General features: G+C 38.6%; 1 protein-coding gene across 1 annotated transcript in view; it reads right to left on the reverse strand.

The window, feature by feature from the left end:
* The window catches only part of HABP4 (hyaluronan binding protein 4), a 42,498-nt gene that overhangs the window by 11,835 nt on the left and 5,582 nt on the right, over positions 1-25,081 (reverse strand). Inside the window, exons 3-5 of the mRNA XM_082611158.1 lie at positions 19,837-19,998; positions 19,566-19,634; positions 15,371-15,454 (exon numbers count right to left, since the gene is read on the reverse strand). Coding sequence (XP_082467284.1) covers positions 15,371-15,454; positions 19,566-19,634; positions 19,837-19,998 — 315 coding nt within the window. The remainder of the gene's footprint in view (positions 1-15,370; positions 15,455-19,565; positions 19,635-19,836; positions 19,999-25,081) is intronic.

Raw genomic sequence — 25,081 nt, forward strand, 5'->3', positions numbered from 1 at the left:
CTCTTCAATAAGTGGTGCTGGGAAAACTGGACAGGGACATGTAAAAGTATGAGATTAGATCACTCCCTAACACCATACACAAAAATAAGCTCAAAATGGATTAAAGACCTAAATGTAAGACCAGAAACTATCAAACTCTTAGAGGAAAACATAGGCAGAACACTCTATGACATAAATCACAGCAAGATCCATTTTGACCCACCTCCTAGAGAAATGGAAATAAAAACAAAGATAAACAAATGGGACCTAATGAAACTTCAAAGTTTTGCACAGCAAAGGAAACCATAAGCAAGACCAAAAGACAACCCTCCGAATGGGAGAAAATATTTGCAAATGAAGCAACTGACAAAGGATTAATCTCTGAAATTTACAAGCAGCTCATGCAGCTCAATAACAAAAAAACAAATAACCCAATCGAAAAATGGGCAGAACACCTAAATAGACATTTCTCCAAAGAAGATATACAGACTGCCAACAAACACATGAAAGAATGCTCAACATCGTTAATCATTAGAGAAATGCAAATCAAAACTACAATCAGATATCATCTCACACCAGTCAGAATGGCCATCATCAAAAAATCTAGAAACAATAAATGCTGGAGAGGGTGTGGAGAAAAGGGAACACTCTTGCACTGCTGGTGGGAATGTGAATTGGTACAGCCACTATGGAGAACAGTATGGAGGTTCCTTAAAAAACTACAAATAGAACTACCATATGACCCTGCAATCCCACTACTGGGCATATACCCTAAGAAAACCATAATTCAAAAGGAGTCATGCACCAAAACGTTCATTGCAGTTCTATTTACAGTAGCCAGGAGATGGAAACAACCTAAGTGTCCATCATCGGATGAATGGATGTAGAAAATGTGGCACATATATACAATGGAATATTACTCAGCCATAAAAAGAAATGAAATTGAGCTATTTGTAATGAGGTGGATGGACCTAGAGTCTGTCATACAGAGTGAAGTAAGTCAGAAAGAGAAAGACAAATACCGTATGCTGACACATATATATGGAATTTAAGAAAAAAAATGTCATGAAGAACCTAGGGGTAAGACAGAAATAAAGACACAGACCTACTAGAGAATGGACTTTAGGATATGGGGAGGGGGAAGGGTAAGCTGGGACAAAGTGAGAGAGTGGCATGGACATATATACACTACCAAACGTAAAATAGATAGCTAGTGGGAAGCAGCCGCATAGCACAGGGAGATCAGCTCGGTGCTTTGTGACCACCTAGAGGGGTGGGATAGGGAGGGTGGGAGGGAGGGAGACGCAAGAGGGAAGAGATATGGGAACATATGTATATGTATAACTGATTCACTTTGTTATAAAGCAGAAATTAACACACCATTTTAAAGGAATTATACTCCTGTAAAGATGTAAAAGAAAAAAAATAGAAAAGAAAAAGAAAAAGAAAAATGGGAGCATAACCATCCCAATGATATTAATATTACACTTCACCACCAGGCACTCCCTTCCCCTATGACATTACACACAAAATGAGATAGGCAATTGTAGAAACAAATGGGAGAAGTAACTGAGACAAAACACATATAAGGAAACCATGAATAGAGGTTATAAAGAATGGGTCACAAATACATACTTTTGTAAATATCCTCCTTAAATTCATGAATTCTTAAAACATAAGACAGACATATAGAACAATGGAATAGAATTCAAAGTCCAGAAATAAGCCATCACATTTATGAGCAATTAATTATTTTTTGATCAGGGTGCCAAAGACCATTCTTATGCACTTGGATATTTAGTTTTCCCAGCCCCGTTTGTTGAAAAGACTGTTCTTCCTCCTTTGAATTAAGTTGGACTTCTCACACCATAAATATAAGAGCTAAAAGTATAAAACTCTTAGACGAAAACAGAGGCATAAACCTTGGATTAAGCAATGGTATCTTACATATGACATCAAAAGCACAAGCAACAAAAGAAAAAGTAAATAAACTGGACATCACCTAAATTGAAAATTTTTGTGCTGCACAAGGACATCATCAAGAAAGTGAAAAGACAACTCATAGAATGGGAGAAAATATTTGCAAATCATATATATATCTAATAAGAGACTTAGCTCTAGAATACATAAAGGACTCATAACTCAAAAAAATAAATGATGCAACTAAAAAATGTGCCTTTGTCAAAACAATGAATGTACACTTATTTTTGTACATTTCACAATAAATAAATTTTATATCAGTTTAGGTGGTGGGTATAGGTGTTCATTGTAAAATTCTTTAAACTTTGCTGTGTTTGAAATTTTTCATAATAAAATGTTGGAAAAATACTAATATTAAAACATATCCCAAACATACATTGGCAAAAATATAAAAAGACAGCAAATTTTGTAATGCCAAATACTGGAAACAACCTGAAATCATCTGGAGAAGAATTTGGTGGAAAAATTATGGATATCAAACATGAATATTAAGCAGCTAAAAAGGAATGAGAAATACATAAATTGCTACGGAGCACCTCCTGGATATACTGATGAAAAAGCAAGGTGGAATGTCTGTTACCATTCACCTAAGAAATAAGGAGACATACAAATATATATACATATAGGTTTTTTTAAAAAAAATCATACTATAAACCAGGGAAAGAACAGGGATAGCAGCTATTTGGAAAATATGTTTTAACAGATTGTACTTTGGAAACATTTAAATATTTTACATAAATAAATAAATCTATAAAACAGATTTAAATTAAAATTCAACCTCTAAAATTTAGAAGCAAAATTAATCAAATTAGCCTAATTGTTTATCAAGTTGGTGATAAAAGCATCAGAAAAAAGCTATTTAAAGTGCCTTTAAATATAAATTTATAATTATTCATCTCTCTGTATATAACTTTTTAATAATCATATTATTGGAGGTAGTGTTGGTAATGTTATTTGTTACTGTCGTGTGTGCAGCAAATGAGTAATAGTATGACATTATTGACAACTGGGATTTTCAGCATGGAAGAAAAAGAGAAACAAACTTAAGAAAGTTTAGCTAAAAATTTTGTACTCCTAAATTTCAAATGGAAATAATGAATGAACTCATAATATATTTTAGCTTAAAAATGTGTGTGTGTGTGTGTGTGTGTGTGTATTCCTCAGCTCTGTCCACTTAAATGTCCTAGAAACAGTTAAGAACTTAGTAGCAGTAAGTAACCCTAGTGCCTAGACTATGGTCTCTAAATACCATATTCTATTTTTTTTTAATTTATTTTACTGAAGTACAGTTGATTTATACTGTACAGCAAAGTGATTCAGTTATACATAGATATACATTCTTTTTCATATTCTTTTCCATTATGGTTTATTACAGGATATTGAGTAGAGTTCCCTGTGCTATACAACAGTAGGACCTTGTTGTTTATCCATTCTATATGTAATAGTTTGCACCTGGTAATCCCAAACTCCCAATCCATCCTTCCCTGACATCCACTCCACCTTGGCAAACACAAGTCTGTTCTCTATGTCTGTGAGTCTGTTTCTGTTTCGTAGATAAGTTTATTTATGTCATATTTTAGATTCCACATATAAGTGATATCATATGGTTCTAAATACCATATTCTATTAAAGGACTCTGGCTCCCTGGAAAAATGACTCAGCATGAGGTGTGAAGTATAGATGATGAGTCTGAAACATGTCTTACCAGAAAGCAAGGAAGCTATCAAAGACCACTGAATGTGTGTCAAAAGGATCAAGAATCAACTTGAAGAGGCTCCCTTCAGTCAAAAAATGGACCAGTTTAAGCACCAATAAGCATAAAAACTCAGTGGATTGAAACACATCACATATGTTTAAATCTCTAAGTTCACAATGACACTTAAAAAAAGTCACTGGCACCTTTGATGGATATGAGGGAACCAACTCATTATTCTGAAAATGAGTAAATTAAAAGTAAAACATGCCTTTTATGCATCCTTCATTTCCTAAACAAACTTACACTCAGTGTAATCAACTAGTTTTAGGTAAGCTTTTCTTTACAGATCATCCCAGCTACTTAACTGAAGAAAGAATGATAGAATTAGACTATCACTAATTTGCAGCCCTAATGAATTAATGGATAAAGGCAATGATAATCAGCAGCCTTCCATAACCTATGAAACAATCTTGCCAAAAAGTTGAACCTGAATTTAATCAAACCTCTGCCTCTCATTATTAATATTCAGGACATTTTTTTTAAAATATGAAGAACAGAGAAACATGTTGGACTACTCTACAATGCCATGCTGGGACTGGCTTTCACCAAGTCATAACAGCCAACTTAAACTTTCAGGAATTTTGCGAGTTGGCTGTGAAATACAGTCATTAAAAATTAAATTATAGAAATGCATAATTAACAATGTTAAAACAAAGGTAATAAATCCTCACAACTCATTGTTCCCTAATTATTTCACTACATTTTGCCTTTTCCTATGCACTGGAAGACATTTGTCTCCATTTTACGTGTAGAGTGGATATACTACACAACGATGTACTACCGCACATCTTTTCCCCACTCTGTGTTCAGTGATGTTGCCTTGGTAGTTTTAAATCAGCCATGGTAGGAATATTTACACCACAGAAACTAGCAAGTGCAATAGATCCAGGCTTTTTCATCCCAGAGAACCAGATGTTAAATATTTACCAGCACATCACTGATTACAGGGATGCAATCAATACAATTCTGACTCTGAGAAACTATTTGGACAAATGAGCCAGCTTTTTCAACAAATAAATTGCAAGGGAAAAAAAAAGAGAAGACACATAGATTAAAAGCAACTTAAGGGTAATCAAGATAGTTTGATACTGGCATACTAATGGAACAGACTATAAAGAAATAGGCCCACACATACATGGGCGATTGATTTTCAAATAATGGTTTTCAGTATGCTGGAATAACTAGATATGCACATGCAAAAAAAAAGGAGGGAACCATACCTCACATTGTATATAAAAGTCAACTCAAAATGGACCAAATGTTAATTTTTAAAAATGGATCATAGACCTAAATATAAAACCCAAAATTATAAAACTTATAGGAGAAAACATTTGTGGTATTAAGTTAGGAAACGATTTCATACCAAAATCATGATCAATGAAAGAATTGATAAATTGAACTTTCTCAAAATTAAAAACTTCTGCTCTTCAAAAGACACTGTCAAGAGGGGACTTCCTGGGTGGTCCAGAGGGTAAGACTCCATGCTCCCAATGGAGAGGGCACAGGTTTGATCCCTGGTCGGGGAACTAGATCCAGCATGCAAGCTACAATTAAGAAGCCTGCAGGTCGCAACTAAAGATCCCACATGCTGCAACGAAGATCCCATGTGCCGCAACTAAGACCTGGCACAGCCAAAATAAATAAATAAATATTTAAAAAAAAATAAATAGAAAATGTGTGGTCATCATTTTTTAAAAAATGACACTGTCAAGAGAATAAAAAATCAGGCCACGGATTTGGAGAAAATATTTGCAAATCTTGTATCTGATAGAGGACTTGAATCCAGAATATATGAAGAACTCTCAAAACTCAATAATAAGAAAACAAACCAATTATAAAATGAGCAAATGATTTCAACAGACTATTAAAGAAGACATACAGATGGCAAATAACCCGTGAAGACAGGCTCAACATCATTAGTCATTAGGGAAATGCAAATTAAAACCACAATGAGGTATACACCTATTATAAGGCCTAAAAATTATAAAAACTGGAACAACCACTTTGAAAATGAGTTTGGCAGTTTCTAAAAAAGTTACATAAACACCTGCCATTTCACTCAGGAGAAATGAAAATGTATATCCACAGAAAGGCACACACAGAAATGTTCATAGTAGCTTTATGTATAATAGCAAAAACTAGAAACAACCCAAATGATCATCATCAGGCAGATGGATAAAAAAAAGTGGTCTATCTAAAATGGAATATTGCTCAACAATAAATAGGAAGGAACTACTGATACATTCAACAACCTGAATGAATCTTAAAATATGCATGCTCAGTGAAAGAATATAGACAAAAAAAGAATACAAAAAGAATACATGCTGTATGCTTCCATTTATATAAAATTATAGCAATTGCAAACTAATCTTTAATGACAAAAATGTAGATCACTGGTTGCCTGGGGGAAAGGGGCGGGATGGAGGGATTACAAAGGGACACAAGGCAACTTTTTGGGTTGATAGATGTGCTCATTATTTTGATTGTTTATGGATTTCCAACTTGTAAAACTGTACATTCTAAATATGTGCTGTTTATTGGATTTGTATTGTATCTCAATAAAGCTGTTTTTAAAAGAGATGTAAGAAACATAAAAATTAAAATGTATATTTCAATATTAATTCAAACAAATAAGTTGTTTTAAAAAAAGATTTTGAGATAATCAGGGAAACTGACAAACTGCCTAGATATTTAATGATATTAAGGAATTGTTAAAAAATTTTAGATGGGATAATGATATTCCAGTTATGGTTTTTTGTTTTTTTTTTTCGGTACACGGGCCTCTCACTGTTGTGGGCTCTCCCGTTGCAAAGCACAGGCTCTGGACGCGCAGGCTCAGCGGCCATGGTTCACATGCCCAGCCGCTCCGCAGCATGTGGGATCTTCCTGGACCGGGGCACGAACCCGTGTTCCCTGCATTGGCAGGTGGACTCTCAACAACTGCGCCACCAGGGAAGCCCCCAGTTATGGTTTTTTTAAAGGAAGTCTTTTAGATATAACATTCTGAAACATTTTTGGATAATATATATCCTGGAGGTAGAGGAAATGGGTAGAGAAATATATGAAACAAGAATGACCATGATTTGCTAACAGTTTAGCTGAATAACTTACTTGGAGTTTCAATATACTATTCTTATTTTATATACATTTTTTCTATCTTTTAACAAAAAGAGCTAAAAATAAAGAAATATTAAGGAATCATGAGGGTTTCTGTAGCCTACTTGTGATAGAATTAAGAAATCTGTGGAACTGGATGCTATGAATTTGAGGATTCTTTCATAACTAAGATAACCTAATAGAAGTTAATAAATTCCAAAAAGTTCAATAAGAACAGATTTTGTGTTAAGACCACAAAAGAAGTACTTTTTGTTTGCTTGTCTAAAAAATACATCTAAACATAAACAACTAGAAAAAGTAGAAGGCGTGTGAGAAATGCAGCCCTGAAGTGACACAGACACCCAAAATAAAGCAAATAGTGCAGTTCAGAATAGAGCATCTGCCACAAGTGATTCCATCCATGAAAGTGATCAGCCTGACACCCTTCACTCAGATGCGCTTCATTCGAAGGTGTTCTTACAGATGCCCCCATGCATTCTCCTTTATCACCCGCCATTTCAACAAGCCATTTTGGGAGCAGTATAAAATCACCAAGGACAGGCTCCTTAACTTCATTGCCTATTGACCAAAAATAATTATAAAAAACACACTCTAAACAAACAAAACACATTCTATGACAGTTCTGTAAGGCAGATTCCATTTCCCATTTGAATCAGCTCTGAATGTAGTTTTTACTGCCGTTTTAGCAAAGACTGGATATTCAACAGGAAGAGATATAGCTAATTCTCAGTTCCAGGAAGGACTAATGCAAGTATATTTCTAACAGTTATAAAAGCAACATAACTGCTATCACTCTAAATTTAACAATTCCCTTTTGAGTAATTCAAAGACCTTTACAGTTCTTAGTTTATCAGGTGGGCCAAAGAGTGCCTTTGGTATTTTAAGTAAAAATAAGACACATTTTTCATTTTCCCCAAGAACTTTATTGAACAACGTATTCATGCTTTTGTTCCACTACTTTCTGCCATTTTCCAGGCAACTTCATAATTCCAAAACTTTTTATCTTTTTGCACAAAGAACTGTTCAGGTGCCTTTTATAGTCTTCCAGGGAATTGAATTTTTTTCCATTAAGAGAATTTTGTAAAGACCAAAATAAATGGAAATGCGAAGGTGCAATGTCTGGTGAATACAGCAGATGAATCAGAATTTCCCAGACAAGCTGCAACAGTTTTTGCCTGGTCATCAAAGAAACATGTGGTCTTGCGTTATCCTGATGGGAAGATTATGCATTTTCTGTTGACTAATTCTGGATGCTTTTCACTGAGTGCAGCTTTCAGTTGGTCTAATTGGGAGCAGTATTTGTTGGAATTAATCGTTTGGTTTTCTGGAAGGAGTTCATAATAGAGGACTCCCGACCCCACCATATACACAACATCACCTTCTTTCGATGAAGACCGGCCATTGGTGGTTGGTGGTAGTTCATTTTGCATGCCCCATGATCTCTTCCATTCCACATTGCTGTACAGTATTCATTTTTCATCGCCTGTCACAATTTTTTTTAAATTAATTAATTTATTTTTGGCTGCGTTGGGTCTTCGTTGCTGCTGGGTGCAGGCTTTCTCTAGTTGCAGCGAGCGGGGGCTACTCTTCATTGCAGTGTGCGGGCTTCTCATTACGGTGGCTTCTCTTGCTGCGGAGCACAGGCTCTAGGCACGCGGGCTGCAGTAGTTGTGGCTTGCGGGCTCTAGAGCACAGGCTCAGTAGTTGTGGCACACTGGCTTGGTTGCTCCACGGCATGTGGGATCTTCCCAGACCAGGGCTTGAACCCACGTCCCCTACATTGGCAGGTGGGTTCTTAACCACTGTGCCACCAGGGAAGTCCCCAACAATTTGTTTTAAAAACAGTGTTTTCATTACATTTCAGTAGAGAATCGCATGCAGAAATAGGGTCAAGAAGGTTTTTCTCACTTATGTGGAATCCAAACATCAAAGTGATTCACATAACCAAGCTGGTGCAAATGATTTTCAACGTTTGATTTGGATACTTTAAGTATGTCGGCTATCTCCCACGTGGCATAACATTGATTGCTCTCAATTATTGTTTTGATTTGATCGTTATCAACTTCAACTGGTCTACCGAACTGTGGAGCTTCGTCCAGTGAGAAATCTCCAGCACGAAACTTTGCAAACCACTTTTGACACATTTGATCAGTCACAGCACCTTCTCCATACACTGCACAAACCTTTTTGTGCATTTCAGTTCCATTTTTACCTTTCTTGAAATAATAAAGCATAATATGCCGAAAATGTTGCTTTTTTTCTTCCATCTTCAATATTAAAATGGCTACACAAAAATTTACCAATTTTTATGTCTTTTTTAAATGCATGCTGATATGACAGCTGTCACATACAATGTAACCAAATTGTTTCCAATGAAGTTAAAGACAACTAAGTGCTACTAGAGCCACCTTACAGAAGAACCCAAATGGAACTTTTGGCCCACCCAATATGATAAAAAAACTTTTGGAGAGAATTTTCCATCAAAACTGCTTATAGGTATAAGTCATCAAATCTATGACTTGTAATGTGAACAATGCTGTATGCAGATTTGATAATTATACATTTTGTTTCTAAATGGGTAAAATTACAGAAGAAATAGAACTGTTTTTTTTTTTTTTTTTTTTTTTTTTTTTTTTGCTGTACGCGGGCCTCTCACTGTTGTGGCCTCTCCCGTTGCGGAGCACAGGCTCCGGACGCACAGGCTCAGCGGCCATGGCTCACGGGCCCAGCCGCTCCGCGGCATATGGGATCCTCCCAGACCGGGGCACGAACCCGTATCCCCTGCATCGGCAGGCGGACTCTCAACCACTGCGCCACCAGGGAGGCCCGAAATAGAACTGTTTTAACAACAGTTATCCTTATGTAGAAATAAACGGGATAATAATGCTAATATTTACTGTATGTTTACTAGGTGCCAGATGCTATTCAAAGTGCTTTACATTAATTTGCTCATGATAATTAATGCCACAAGTTAGTTAAAATTAACAGCTCCATTTTACAGGTAAGAAAATCAAGGAGACAGGTTATACAACTAACAAATAAATGAAAGAGCCAAATTTCATATCCATTCATTCTACCTCCAAAGCCCGCATTTAACCTCTGTGCTATTTAGGGAATAAGATGGCAGAAAAAATGCTTAGATGGAAGATAGTTAAGATATGGACAGAGGAAGCATACAAATCATCAATTCAAATGTCCAAACTTCCATTCAGGCAATACTTTTTCACCTGAATGAAAATATGCAGTGAATCAAGGAAAGTGGGTTCTAGAAATAAAACTTTACTCACTGAATACTTAACTGTGGCAAGTGGATCTAACCTAACATGTAAATAATATCTCCTACTTCCTTCCAAAGTACTGAAAGGGTGACTTCCCTGGTGGTCCAGTGGTAAAGAATCCGCCTTCCAATGCAGGGGATGTGGGTTTGATCCCTGGTCAGGGAACTAAGATCCCACATGCCACAGGGCAACTAAGCCCGTGCACCACAACTACTAAGCTCGTGCACCTCAAGGAGAGAGCCTGTGTGCCACAAACTACAGAGCCCACACACTCTGGAACCCGTGCGCCACAACTACAGAGCCCATGCGCCCTGAAGCCCGTGTGCCACAACTAGAGAGAAAACCCGAGTGCCTCAGAGAGAAGTCTGAGCGCTGCAACGAAGAGACCACGTGCCGCAATGAAAGATCCCGCGTGCCACAACTAAGACCCTACGCAGCCAAAAAAGTAATAAAAGATAAAAATAAAGTACTGAAAGGGAAGTGAATTTCATGATAAACTTTGAGCTCCTCATAAATTTGCAATAAGAATTTTAAAGAGCTGTGGTCCTGCTTTAAGAAGACTCAGTACATAACAATCTTCATTATCTAAGCAAATACCCTTGGAAACAAAGTACAAAATAATTCATTGCAGATATTTTTTAATAATGTTTCCTCACCATTCTCTTTTCATAGAGTTTTAAATTTTTAAGGATGCAAGGGAGTTGTTGATCCATGTTACTTAATAGGGAAATCCTCAGTGATCCTGGCAGCTCTTCCCCTGCTTACAGAACCACCTTCTCCCATTTGCAGTTCTTAATAGCAAGTTAGTCTAAATGGCACTTTTAACCATTCCTACCACTCAGTACAGTTAAGAACATGAATGTTTGTGCCACAATACCTGGTTCAAATTCTGGCTCTGACACTTACTACAAGTTGTTTAACCTGTATGTCTCAGCATTAGTATAGGAACAGTACCTTCTCCTTCACAGGCAGCAAAGTGTTAAATGAGTTAAGCCATAGACTCATTTAGAACAGTTCCTGGCACACAAGAAATGCTCAGTAAATGTTAGACTTACTCTTAAAGCAAAACAGGTATTCTTGGACATTAGAATACCACATGACAAGAAACATGTAATACTTCTGTAATGAAACGAAGAAGGAAGGAAGGGCATAGCACATATAACTGTCGACAAAATGTGTCCAATTTGAGGAAAATGTATGTACTTTGGGTTGCAGGTTTGAAAATAAGCAAGGGTACATTAAATTCACCTACCAAGAAGTTCTAAACCAAGAGTTGCACTAAATATACATTCTGGCTGAATGCTGAAAGCTTGGGTGTTAGATCAATATCCCGACAAAGCCAAGATCAGAGAGCATCTCCATCCTAGAATGCATATACAAGCCTAATTTTGAAATTATAAAAAACTATAATTGTATTACTAGAAATGTTAGTAATAATTTTAAAATTTGACAAGGCAGTGCAGAAACAAGAATTTCTCAGTGTGGTCGGTCACTAGACTGCGGTGCACTGCAGCTCCTGCAATTTTAACTGGATGCTCACTGTCCAGCATGTTCAGCAAAGGGAGAGAGATTTGCTGACTAGCTCCACTAGGATACTGCAGACAATGAGACTGCCAACAAAATCATTAAGTATTATTTTGTCTTTCAAAATAACTGATTAATTGAAAGAATTATTTTGTCTAATATTATGAATGCTAGAGTACCTCAATCAATTATAAAGGTTACAATTATGCTATAATTTGCCCCCTATTATTCTGCTTTATATTACCTGAATTTGTATAAGTGGTTTACTGGCTCAAAAAGGGTCCAATTTTTCCTGAAGGTATCTAGTTAACTCACTTCTTAACATTCATATACACTGTTGATCTATTTTCTTAGTTAACTTACTGTCTAAATATTCATATTAACTATTAATCTATTTCTTTAATTAAATACATTACTTAGTTGTTTTGAATAGTAAAGTAACAGCTTTCACAATCATCAGTCATAGCACTTTACTCTTGTAATAAGTAACAATAATAATAGTAGGTATTTATACAGCACTGACTACATGCCAGGCCCCACTCTACATGAAACACATGCACACCCAACCAATCCTTATAACAGCCTTCTGACGTAGGTGTTATTATTATTCCCATTTTACAGATGAAGAGAACTGAGGCACAGAAAGATTAAATAACTTAGCCAAACTAGTAAATGGCAGAGCTGGGATTTGAACCCAGAACACTGGCTCAGAGTCTCTGCTCTTAAGCATTGCCTCTTCGCAGCTGAAGGATGAGTAAGAGTTAAATAAATAGGTGAAGGGTGAAGGGAGTGTGGAGGAGAGGTACAGAAAAACAAGAAAACAGCACTTGCAAAAGCTCTTTGGCAGGTGTGGCATAGGAGCTGGAGAAAGGAGCTTGGGAACATGAAATAAGGGCCACATGGTGAACCTGGAGAAGGCACAGGAGTGGTTGAACTTGAGGGCTCTTCATGGGCCAGACCATGCAGGACTGTGCAGGTCAGGGCAAGGGACAGAAAAAGGACAGGACGCCACCAGGGGGAGGGTCTTACTCGAGGGGTGGGGGCATGATGATCAGAATGGCAGCGTGAAAGCCACTTTGGTGTGAAACGGGTGTGTTGGTAGAATGTGAGAATGCAAGGAGCCCCATTAGGAGCTCTGGTGAGAGAGCAGATAGCAGTAGCAGAGACTATGATGGTGAGTGGAGATGGTATATATAAACGGGTATAAATTCTCAGGGCATGGTGACAGATTGGATTTTGGGGAGACAGTGGGTCAAGAAGAAGGAAATCTCAAGAATGACTCCTAGGTTTCTGGTTTGTGCAACTGGATGAATGGCAATGCCATTCCGCAAAACAGGAACACCTAATGAGGTTGGGGGCTTGTGGACCTCAGTCCTGGCCACACTGAGCATGAGGTGCATTTGGGATGCCCACGGGGAGGTGTCTAGGAGGCAGATGGACACATGGGCATGGAGTCCATGTTGAAGGTTGGAGCCAGAGGTATATATTCTGGAGTCAGGGGATAAGTGACAATTCAAGCTGCAGGAGTGCGTGAGACCCTATAAAGAGACACTAGACACAGAGAAGAGGGCCTAAGGCAGAGCCCTGAAGAGCTTAACATTTTAAAAGAGCGGAAAGACAAGGATGAGTCTGTAAAGGAGGAACTGAGCAGCAGAAAGCAAGCCAGAAGAATGCAGAAACCAATGGGAGGTTGTGGTTAAGAGGAAATCAACACAGGCATACCTTGTTGTATTGCACTTCACAGATTCTGCCTTTTTAACATATTGAATATCTGTGGCAGCCCTGTGTTGGGCAAGTCTAGCAGCACCATTTTCCCAACAGCATTTGCTCACTTGACGTCTCTGTGTCACATTTTGGTAATTCTCAAAATATTTCAAACTTTTTCATTATTATTATATTTGTCATGGTGATCTGTGACCAATGATACAAAGATGTTACTATTGTAATTGTTTTGGGGTGCCACAAACTGCACCCACATAAGACAGTGAACATAATCAATAAGTGTTGTATGTGTTCTGACTGCTCCACTAACTGGCCTTCCCATCTCTGTCCCTCTTCTGGGGCCTCCCTATTCCCTGAGACACAACAGTATTGACATTAGGCCAATTAATAACCCTATAATGGCCTCTAAGTGTTCAAATGAAAGGAAGAGTCAGTCAATATGGCAAACTTCATTGCTGTCTTATTTTAAGAAACTGCACAGTCACCCCAACCTTTAGCAACCACCACCCTCATCAGTCAGCAGCCATCATCAAGGCAAGATCCACCACCAGCAAAAAGATTATGACTCATTGAAGGCTGAGATGATAAATATGTTAAAAAGGTTAGTATCTTTTAGCCATAAAGTATTTTTAAATTAAGGTATGTATACTGTTTTTTTTAGACATAATGCTATTGCACACTTAATAGACTACAGTATAGTCTAAACATAACTTTTATATGCACTGGGAAACCAAAAAAATCATGTGACTCACTTTATTGTGATATTCGCTTTATTGAGGTGGTCTGGAATCAAACCCACAATATCTCTGAGGTATGCCTGTAAAGTCAAATGTCCTGAGAGGTCAAGAAAGATGCAGACCGAAACATCTGTTAGGTCTGGAGACATGTGGTGACTGTTTCAGAAGGGCAATGAGGTCAAAACCAGACCTGGAGTGAAGTGAGGATGAAGTGAAGGGGAGGAAATGAAGAAAGAATGCACATAACCCCGAAAAAGGCAGCTGAATGTGAATGTAGGGGCAACTAGAGGCTTAAAACAGGAGGGACTGAGTGCAGATAAAATGTTGATAAGAAGACCAGAGTTGGGAGGAAGGAAGTGAGTATGCCTAAAAATGAAGGAGCTAACTGATAGTGAGATTTCTCTGAAGTCAGTAGGAAATGGGATCCAAACGCTGGAGAGGCTGGTGGAGGGATGGTGCCTCTATTTTACCACAAGGGAAGCACAGGAGGCAGGTGCAGGCAGGTTTGCACCTTTGAGAGTGGTGTAATTTCTCTGTGACAAAGGAGGCCAAGTTGTACCCAGAAAATGAAAGAGGAGGTATGGGTGTCAGAAGGATGGAAGAAGGGGAAAGTGGGGGGCAATGTCAGGGCTCTTGAGGGGACAAGAAGGACTGAACCAGTCATTGTAGTGGGTGGGGAAAAGAGCAAATCCAAGAAATGGGCATTGCTGGGCAGTGTTGAGGGCTCATTTCAGAATGTGGTGATCGGGAATTTACAGGGGTTCCCATCAGCCCTGTTGAGTATCTTGCAGTGCTCAGCCTGTGGATGCAGGCAGAAAGAAGGCAGATGGCTACTGGTTGTCCAGGAGGTGGGTGCATTTGCTAGCAAGGTACTCATAGACCCAAGGGGCAAGGGAGTTTAAAGCCTTGGCAAGGGTGCTACAGATGGACCAGGGAACTAAGCTCCATGAAGAAAAGAGGAAGGAGGGACCGGGAGAGAATGAAGGGACAAAAGATAGGGGTCCTGAGGAGAGAGAGACTAGTCACAGTACAGGCTGCTTATAGAAAATAAGTTGTAGGCACAGGACAGAATACTTGAATTCAACCCATTAATTATCATTAATAATCATGCATTAGATGATCTGAACTATTAATTAGTTTGATTATTCATTAACACATTAAGAAGATAACCCTCTGTGATATGACGAAAGGCTGAGCTTCCTATTCTATGAAGACCTCTTATAAATCTTTAAGAAAAAGACCAACAACCCAATGGGGAAAATGAATGAAATACCCACTTGGCTGGAGATTCCTCCTCCAGGGGGCCCAGGGACTCCTCCACCACTGTGGTCTCTTCCATGGGGGCAGTTGGGTCCATGTCACTGCAAAGCAGCAAGAACCACTCTAGTCACACAAATCTGTTTACATCAATGCCCTTACATATTCAAGACAGAAAAAAACACATTCCAATGCCCTTTTTCTTAAGTAAACATCCCTCAAGGAATTAATATGTACATACAGGTAATCCACATCAAAATAAAAAAGAGGAAGAAAAATGCTCTTAATTGCTAATCCATATAAATTATTTCCAAAAGTGTGAAAAGTACTTTGAGAAATACAAGTTTCCATGAATGGCCTAAAATTAAAAACAGATTGTAAAGCACAAGAACAATTATTCAAAACTCTTATTATCCTAGGAAATTCCAAATATTAACAGGGGCCATAAACATTTTCAACCTGTAAGTGTTAAATGACTTAAAATAGATAAGAATATGCCATTTCAAACTTTAGAAAATGGCAAGAAAGTGGAAACATTCCACAAAAAGGAATGTGTAGGATTACAAACAAGCTGGTGATAACCATATCAGAAAAATAAGGCTTTGAAACATCAATTTACATACCATCACATCTAAATACATAATCTACAGATTAGAAATTACAGCACAGTGAAAAACACTTTGAATTTTAAATACATAAGCTTAATTTTTTTATGTTGATATTAATCCTATCTGAACATTACTTTTAAAAAAGTACCAGCAAAAGAAATTTCATTCTCAGGAAAATGCTAAGATTGGTCAATATAATAGAAATATTTTACATTGTACGTTCAGAACCCAGCACTTTTTCATTCCCAGTTCAGGAAAAATCTTCATAAAATCAGGTGTTTTTTTTAATAAACATAAATTGAACTATAATAAAAGGACAGAGTTTTTACATTAAAAGTATTTTAATTCTCAACTCAAAGCCATTGTTATCAACTTTAAAAAAAACTCAGTTTTCCAACACAAAATTTGAATAAATAATTTTTACTTTTAAAAAGGTCCTAAATCAGGGCCTCCCTGGTGGCGCAGTGGTTGAGAGTCCGCCTGCCGATGCAGGGGATACGGCTTCGTGCCCCGGTCTGGGAGGATCCCATATGCCGCGGAGCAGCTGGGCCCGTGAGCCATGGCCGCTGGGCCTGCGCATCCGGAGCCTGTGCTCCGCAACGGGGGAGGCCACAACAGTGAGAGGCCCGCGTACCGCAAAAAAAAAAAAAAAGGTCCTAAATCAAATGTTCTCCCTGTTTGGAAGGACATCCCTGCTGCTCTGCCTGGCAGAAGTCCTTTAACAAAAGCAGCCTCTACACATCAGTGTGACCCTCGTGGGTCATGGGAGTTTTTAGCATCCAGGAGTCTCGCAGCAGTGGCAGTGCTGTATTACTCCAACTTTCTCTTTATTCCCTTGGCCATGTCATAAACCAAGGGGATAAAGACATGGATTCACTGACAGTTCATAGCTTTCAACAATTAAAAATCATAAAAGGGCTATAACGATATAGGGGAAGAAAAAAGAAGCAGAACACAAAACAGAGACCAGCAATTCTTTTTTTTTTTTTTTTTTTTTGCTGTACGCGGGCCTCTCACTGTTGTGGCCTCTCCCGTTGCGGAGCACAGGCTCCGGACGCACAGGCTCAGCGGCCATGGCTCACGGGCCCAGCCGCTCCGCGGCATATGGGATCCTCCCAGACCGGGGCACGAACCCGTATCCCCTGCATCGGCAGGCGGACTCTCAACCACTGCGCCACCAGGGAGGCCCCCAGCAATTCTTAAACCTGTCAATCAACTTAGAAGAAAAATCACAGACCTCCCTCCTGTATTGACCTAAGTTATTTTATGAATAAACATAAAACTAATTTTGTGCTTATAGCTCAATAGAACCATAGCTTATAGAACCATATGATGAAAACTACAAAACAAGTAAGTCTCAAGATTAGCAACAATTTATTTTGGCAAATTTTATTATTTTGTTGAAAGTAAATCACAAATGTTGGATTTATTAGAAGAAAGATAAAGCTCCAGGGCCCATGTCTACATTTTGACTTCAGTTATACTAATGTAGAAAATGCCTGTTTGCACAGGTATGGTTACAAAAAATTTTAAACACCTCAAGGTGTTTAAACTAGTTCAAATTCAATCAGACTTCATCTTAACCAAATTTATGACAGTGAACAGATTTAACCCAGTGTTGCTTGATTACTACATAAAACTGTCTTGGCTCTTCACAATAAAAGTTGGAAGGCAGTATTATTAAAAACTGCATTTGTGGGTGTCTATTCCAGTTAGTAACAAGAAAATAATACCTGATATTACACTTTTAAAATTATTTCAAATGGAGAAAATTCTACTTTCAGCACAGGTACTAACAGTCAAACTCTTGAAGAAAACCAGTAACAATGGAAATGGCTCAGTCACACCATTTTGAAAGTATTTTGTCCTTAGATCTAATTATACTGTCAATGTCTTCAAACAGGAATACCAAACTACAGCAAAACCCTCACACCTCCAATGCACGGTGCAGCACTTGCCCTTGTCAGCCACGAACACATCATTTATTGTTAGGCTCACCTCTGCTGTTTTCTCATTAATCATAACTCAGCTGCACTACACCATGGTGGCAAATCAAAATCTCAATGTATTAAATAAGAAATTAAAGTCTTATTCTACAAAAAAACTTTCAATTACACATTATTACCACCTAAGAGCTTTGACTTTATAACTCACAAACCAATCCAAAATGAGTGCCATAGGGCACGTTTCATTTTAACATTGGGACATACCATCTGCCAGGAGCACATGTGGTCACTTCTTCATGTTCCAAGGTCAATAATTACCTCTTAGAGTAAGTAATCACTTGGAGCCAAAATGATTTTAAACTCAAATGCAAACTGAAATGGGGTGGTAGTATTAAATAAGCTAGTAAATCAGATGATGCAGAAAGTGCCTATATTACTTTTTAAAAATATACTATTACAGTAAAATAAAACAAAATGAAAAGGTCTGTATTTGAGATTCTATAGAACCCTAGATTGACGAACATTCAACAAGTTTCTTTTCAAGGACAACACAGATGTGCAATGGTAGTAAATTTAATCTTACATTTGACCTTATTTTGTACATTTGTTTTAAAGGATAAAAAGAAAAATAAGTTTATGTAAAGAGCTTATATTCTTCAAAAGAAAAAAAGTGGAAGTCTGGATCCCCTCAAGCCTTCAAACTTGTGTAAAGCCTTCCCTGCAACACATCCTGGAGCAACCCATTCCTCGTACTTCCCTGCAGCCCTGAAATGACAGAAATAGCAGAACCAAGTACCTCCCCTAAGTAGCAAAACTGGCACAGATCTGAGATATCATAAAGCCTGAGAAATGTCAAATTTGAACCTCAGGTGAAACTTGTCATTGAGTTTTGATCTGCAAATGATTTTATAAAATCAAGATGCAGGGACTTCCTTGGTGGTGCAGTGGTTAAGAATCCGCCTGCCAATGCAGGGGACACGGGTTCGATCCCTGGTCCAGGAAGATCCCACATGCTGCGAAGCAACAAAGCCCGTGTGCCACAACGACTGAGCCTGTGCTCTAGAGCCCGCGAGCCATAACTACTGAGCCTGTGTGCCACAACTACTGAAGCCCGTGCGTCTAGAGCCCATGCTTCGCAACAAGAGAAGCCACAATGAAAAGCCCGTGCACTGCAACAAAGAGTAGCCCCCGCTCACCACAACTAGGAAAAAGCCTGCGCGCAGCAACAAAGACCCAAAGCAGCCAAAAATAAATAAATAAACTTATTAAAAAAAAAAAAGATGCAATGTATACAAAAACTTTGGAAGGTCACAGAAAAATAAAGTACAGAATATCTAGGAATTTAAAAAGCATTCTGAGGCATATGCAAATATACAGTGCCATGTGCTTGGGGTGTCAGCAAATATACAATTTGCTTGGCTAAAATAAGATAAAATAAAAGAATTTTGAAAGCAGTTTCAAATCTAACTGCAACATAGCAAAACTGTTTTAAAAAGTTATCTCATGAAACAAAGTGAACAAAACAATCGCTATGTAAAGCACACAACTATAAAGACATGGCAAGCATAACATAGAGGACATAATTTTCAAGACAGGCAAATAAAGATCCAGATATTTCCACTTAATTGTAGGTTCACAGAAGGTACACATTTGCACCATACCTGGTATCTTTACCTGATCCCCAGGTGCGAACTCCATATCCACCCATGTTGTCTTCAGTTCTGATTGCTCTAGAAAAAGAAAGAATATTCCCTTAAACTGGAAGCTGGTGTCCAGTCAATCTCCAAATCAGAAAAGCTGATTATAAAAACTGTCCCAGGATCAGCTCCCTTAGGAATAACTGCATACTAATATAAAGTCAACTAAATATTAACACACAACAGATTCACACCAAGATCTTAAAGGGAAAATAGCATTTACAATGAAACTTACATTTTATCATTCCCACTGTATCTCTCAAATTCTCGTTTCCCTCTCTGGTCAAAACCGTCAAAAGCTCTGTTCCCAGGACCACCTCTGCCTCTGCTTCGCATGCCCCCTCTTGGGCATCCACGTCCTCTCAGTGGTCTTTCTCGATCAAACCTGTCAACCGGTCTTGGAAGAGATGAGTATAATAAAAAGCGGTGAATTGGATTAAAGAGCTAAGGCTTTTTTTGATTAAAAAAAAATTCTAGAAGGACATTATGGCTACAGTATATTGGAAAGAATCGTGTATCTTGAATAAAAAAAATAATAGTTAAATTTACTGAGCACATACTATCTCTAACACTGTTCTGAGCCCTTAACGTACAGTCATTTAATTACAACTAGTGCCCACAGATGAGGAAGATAGCTGAAGATGACGTCTTTGTTGTTAAATCCAATAGCAACTTTTGTCTCTAGGTCATCTGACCCTTATGCATCATTTGACACTACCAACCACTAATTTTCCTCTGCCCTTTCTGGCTTCTCTTTCCCTGCTCATCCTTATAAAATGATTTTTGAAATAGGTAATACCCAAACATTCACAAGGTACTCCTCTTGCTTCTTGGCCACACAATTCCACTTCTCAGAGGCAGACACTGCAGAGTCACATATAGGGAAAGGTTCTACACCTTGCCTTTTTCATGGAACATGTCTTGGATATCCCATCTTCTGGATACCTACCCATTTGTCCTTAAGAGCACCAACATTTCTGACTCCCTACCTCCTGTACACATCGTCCTCGTCCCTATGCTAATGCTACATGGCCCCTTCATGTGACCCTGTGTCTCTCATTTGGGGGTCTCTCTGATTTCAGGCCACAAAGCCAGTTACTTCCTGGACATCCCCCTATGTTACCCCATGGCCCTGAAGATACATGACCAACACTGACCCCTTGCTCCTACTACAGTCCCTAACTCACAACATGGAAGTGTCCAAGCCAAGAATCTACCTTTTCTCACTCTTCCCCTGCCACACCCACTGGATCCAGGGTCTGACCGCCCACTTCTCCTCACATCCATTCTCTGCTAACATCTGGTCACTGTCACTTTTTATGAGGACTTGTCTCTCCTCCACCAGACTCAAAGCTTCTGCAGGAAGGGCCTCATCTTTTTCATTGTTAAATCCTAGTTTAATAAGAAATTATACTTTTTAATTTGTCAAGGCTTTTAAAAACATTTAAAGCAACAAATTACTTATTGAAATCTAGTGACATTAGTGGCTCAAACACCAGAACTAGAGGTGTGTTCCAGTCTACTGAAACAGGCTTAAAATGTTACATTAAAAAGCTACTATACAGGGCTTCCCTGGTGGCGCAGTGGTTGGGAGTCCACCTGCCGATGCAGGGGACGCAGGTTCGTGCCCCCATCCGGGAAGATCTCACATGCCGCGGAGTGGCTGGGCCCGTGAGCCATGGCCGCTGAGCCTGCGTGTCCGGAGCCTGCTCTCCGCAACAGGAGAGGCCACAAGAGTGAGAGGCCCGCGAACAGCAAAAAAAAAAAAAAAAAAAAAAAAAGCTACTATACAATCACCGATAAAAAGATACAAAAATCACAATTCTCCTTACTCAAAAAGATAAAGAAATACAGAAGCGCCAGTCATTAACTTTATGCCAGTGTCTTTCAAGAAACATCATCCTAAATCAGTTCTCCAAGCTGGCTTTTCTGTCTCCCACCTCCCCGGACCAAAACCAAAATTTTAAATAGAGACTGTTATAGAATCTGATTCCACATTACAGTAAATATCTAAAGCAGAGTTCTAAAACAATGACAAATGAAAAGTAACAGTAAGTTCTTAACCAGGAAGTTGGACAGGGCCATAAAAGAAGTCTACCTAAAAACTGAGAAGAAATGAAGCATAAAACTCTGTATGGAAAATAATGCCAATAGTCAAAATCGGGTCTAAATTTACATGAAATCTAGATCAGATACTGATAAAATAACAAATTCATTAATAATATAATAGTAACTGAAAATGACCCTAAAAATAACCCTGTGTGTTCTAGTCTATTTTAATCCCTTAAATCATTTTTCTTTATCCCACAGGTTTACCCCACCCCCAATTAAATATATGCTCAATTGCTTCTTTATAATCCCCTTCTTATAAAATATATTATTTTTTAATAGATCTTTATTGGAGTATAATTGCTTCACAGTACTGTGTTAGTTTCTGTTGTACAACAAAGTGAATCAGCCATATGTATACATATGGCCCCGTATCCCCTCCCGCTTGGGCCTCCCTCCCACCCTCCCTATCTCACCCCTCTAGGTCATCACAAAGCACTGAGCTGATCTCCCTGTGCTATGCTGCTGCTTCCCACTAGTTAACTATTTCACATTCGGTAGTGTACATATGTCGATGCTACTCTCACTTTGCCCAGCTTCCCCCTCCCACCCCATGTCCTCAAGTCTGTTCTCTATGTCTATATCTTTATTCCTGACCTGCAACTAGGTTTGTCAGTACCATTTTTTTTTTTTAGATTCCATACATATGCGTTAGAATATGGTATTTGTTTTTCTCTTTCTGACTTACTTCACTCTGTATGACAGACTCTAGGTCCATCCACCTCACTACAAATAACTCAATTTCGTTTCTTTGTATGGCTGAGTAATATTCCATTTATATGTGTGCCATATCTTTATCCATTCATCTGTCGAAGGTTGCCTCTATGTCCTGGCTATTGTAAATAGTGCTGCAATGAACATTGTGGTACGTCTCCTTTTTTTTTTTTTGCGGTACGTGGGCCTCTCACTGTTGTGGTCTCTCCCGTTGTGGAGCACAGGCTCCAGATGCACAGGCTCAGTGGCCATGGCTCACGGGCCCAGCCGCTCCGCGGCATGTGGGATCTTCCCGGACCGGGGCACGAACCCACGTCCCCTGCATTGGCAGGCGGACTCTCAACCACTGCGCCACCAGGGAAGCCCCATGTCTCTTTTTGAATTATGGTTTTCTCAGGGTATATGCCGAGTAGTGGGATTGCTGGGTCATACGGTAGTTCTATTTTTAGTTTTTTAAGGATCCTCCATACTGTTTTCCATAGTGGTGGTATCAATTTACATTCCCGCCAACAGTGCAGGAGGGTTCCCTTTTCACCACACATTTTGCAGTATTTATTGTTTCTAGATTTTTTGATAATAGCCATTCTGACCACATGAGGTGATACTTCATTGTAGTTTTGATCTGCATTTCTCTAGTAATTAGTTATGTTGAGCATCTTTTCATGTGCCTCTTGGCCATCTGTATGTCTTCCTTGATGAAATGTCTATTTAGGTCTTCCGGCCATTTTTTAATTGGATTGTTTGTTTTTTTGATATTGAGCTCCATGAACTGTTTGTATATTTTGGAGATTAATCCTTTGTTGTTTCATTTGCAAATATTTTCTCCCATTCTGAGGGTTGTCTTTTCATCTTGTTTATGGTTTCCTTGGCTGTGCAAAAGCTTTGAAGTTTAACTAAGTCCCATTTGTTTATTTTTGTTTTTATTTCCATTACTCTAGGAGGTGGGTCAAAAAAGATCTTGCTGTGGTTTATGTCAAAGAGTGTTTTTCCTCTGTTTTCCTTGCTGTGGTTTATGTCAAAGAGTGTTTTTCCTCTGTTTTCCTCTAAGAGTTTTATAGCGTCTAGTCTTACATTTAGGTCTTTAATCCATTTGGAGTTTATTTTTGTGTATGGTGTTAGGTAGTGTTCTAATTTCATTCTTTTACATGTAGCTTACCCTCTTTTTTAACAGGTTGGTGAACATTAAGAATTTGAGCAGGCAAACTCAAATTCTGGGCTGTTCTACAAAATAACTGGTCCATACTCTCTTAAAAAAGGTCAAATCCATAAATAAAAGACTAAAGAGCTGTTTTATTTTATTATTATTATTTTTTTTATTGTATTTTACTTTTGCGATATGCGGACTTCTCACTGCTGTGGCCTCTCCCATTGCGGAGCGCAGGCTCCGGACACGCAGGCTCAGCGGCCATGGCTCACGGGCCCAGCCGCCCCGCGGCATGTGGGATCTTCCCTGACCGGGGCACGAACCCGTGTCCCCTGCATTGGCAGGCGGACTCTCAACCACTGCGCCACCAGGGAAGCCCTAAAGAGCTGTTTTAAATTAAAGAAGACTAAATGCAATGCACATTCCTGGACTGGATCCTGAACCAAAATTGTTTTTCTTCTGCTAGAAGGATACTATTAGGACAATTGGTGCAATTTGAGTAGTCTGTAGATTACATAATTTAGAGAATTAGATAATAGTATTTTATCAATGTTAATGAGTTTGATAATTGTACCATGTTTTTAGGAAATATATTTAAAGTATTTAGGGATAAAGAGACATTCCTGCACCTTACTCTCAAATGCCAAGGAAAAAAGAGGTGTGTGTGTGTGTGTGTGAGAGAGAGAGAGAGAGAGAGAGGAGAAAGAGAAGGAGAGAGTGAGGGAGGGGTATGATAAAGCAAATATGGTAAAATGTTATTGGAGAATCTGGATGAGGGTATATGAGAATTCCTTATATAATTCTTAAAACTTCCTGTATCCAAAATAGGCATCCCTTAATAGGCAGTTTTTTTCATGGTAACATATAAAGACTTATCCTTTTTAAAAAAACTCATAATTTTGCTACTAAAAAAGCTGGAAACATGAGTTATAATTTCCGTATTTCTACAGAATAAATCCCTGCAGTGAAGGAAAAAAATACACAAATGCTTCCCAAAATAAGCAGCTCTGATCCAGAAGGCTTTCTGTAAGCAAGCAGACTGCGACTGTTACATAGCAAATTTGAACTAATCACCCAAAAAAGCAGAATCAAGCCTTTCTCTAGCCCTCATCCTCTAACATGGTGGCAGATATACCATCTCTGTTTTGAATGTGTAGTGGAATAGGTAGTCAAGAAGTTGAAAGACTTTGGGAATAATGGCTCCCTTGACATTAAACTGTACACTATTCTAGTCTCTTTTAGCCTTTTTAACTTTCTTTTCCTTTAAATGTGATTCACAAGTTATTTTGTTTTAATCTAAACCCAGTGCTATGTAGGTTTAATAATTAAAAACTTGAGGCAGCAAGCATCCATCTTGTTAGTGCCAAGCATAAGACACTAAGAACTGCTTCCTGTGTATAGGTGGGCATGATAGCCCACATGCTGCCACATTACTCAGAAGGGTGTCAGGCTGCACCAGCCTGAGATCATCTTCCAGGTCAGAGCACTTTCTAGAGAAGGCATGGGAGCCTTA

This window comes from Mesoplodon mirus (genome assembly GCF_964341445.2).
Source record: "Mesoplodon mirus genome assembly, chromosome: 1".
Classification (NCBI taxonomy): domain Eukaryota; kingdom Metazoa; phylum Chordata; class Mammalia; order Artiodactyla; family Ziphiidae; genus Mesoplodon; species Mesoplodon mirus.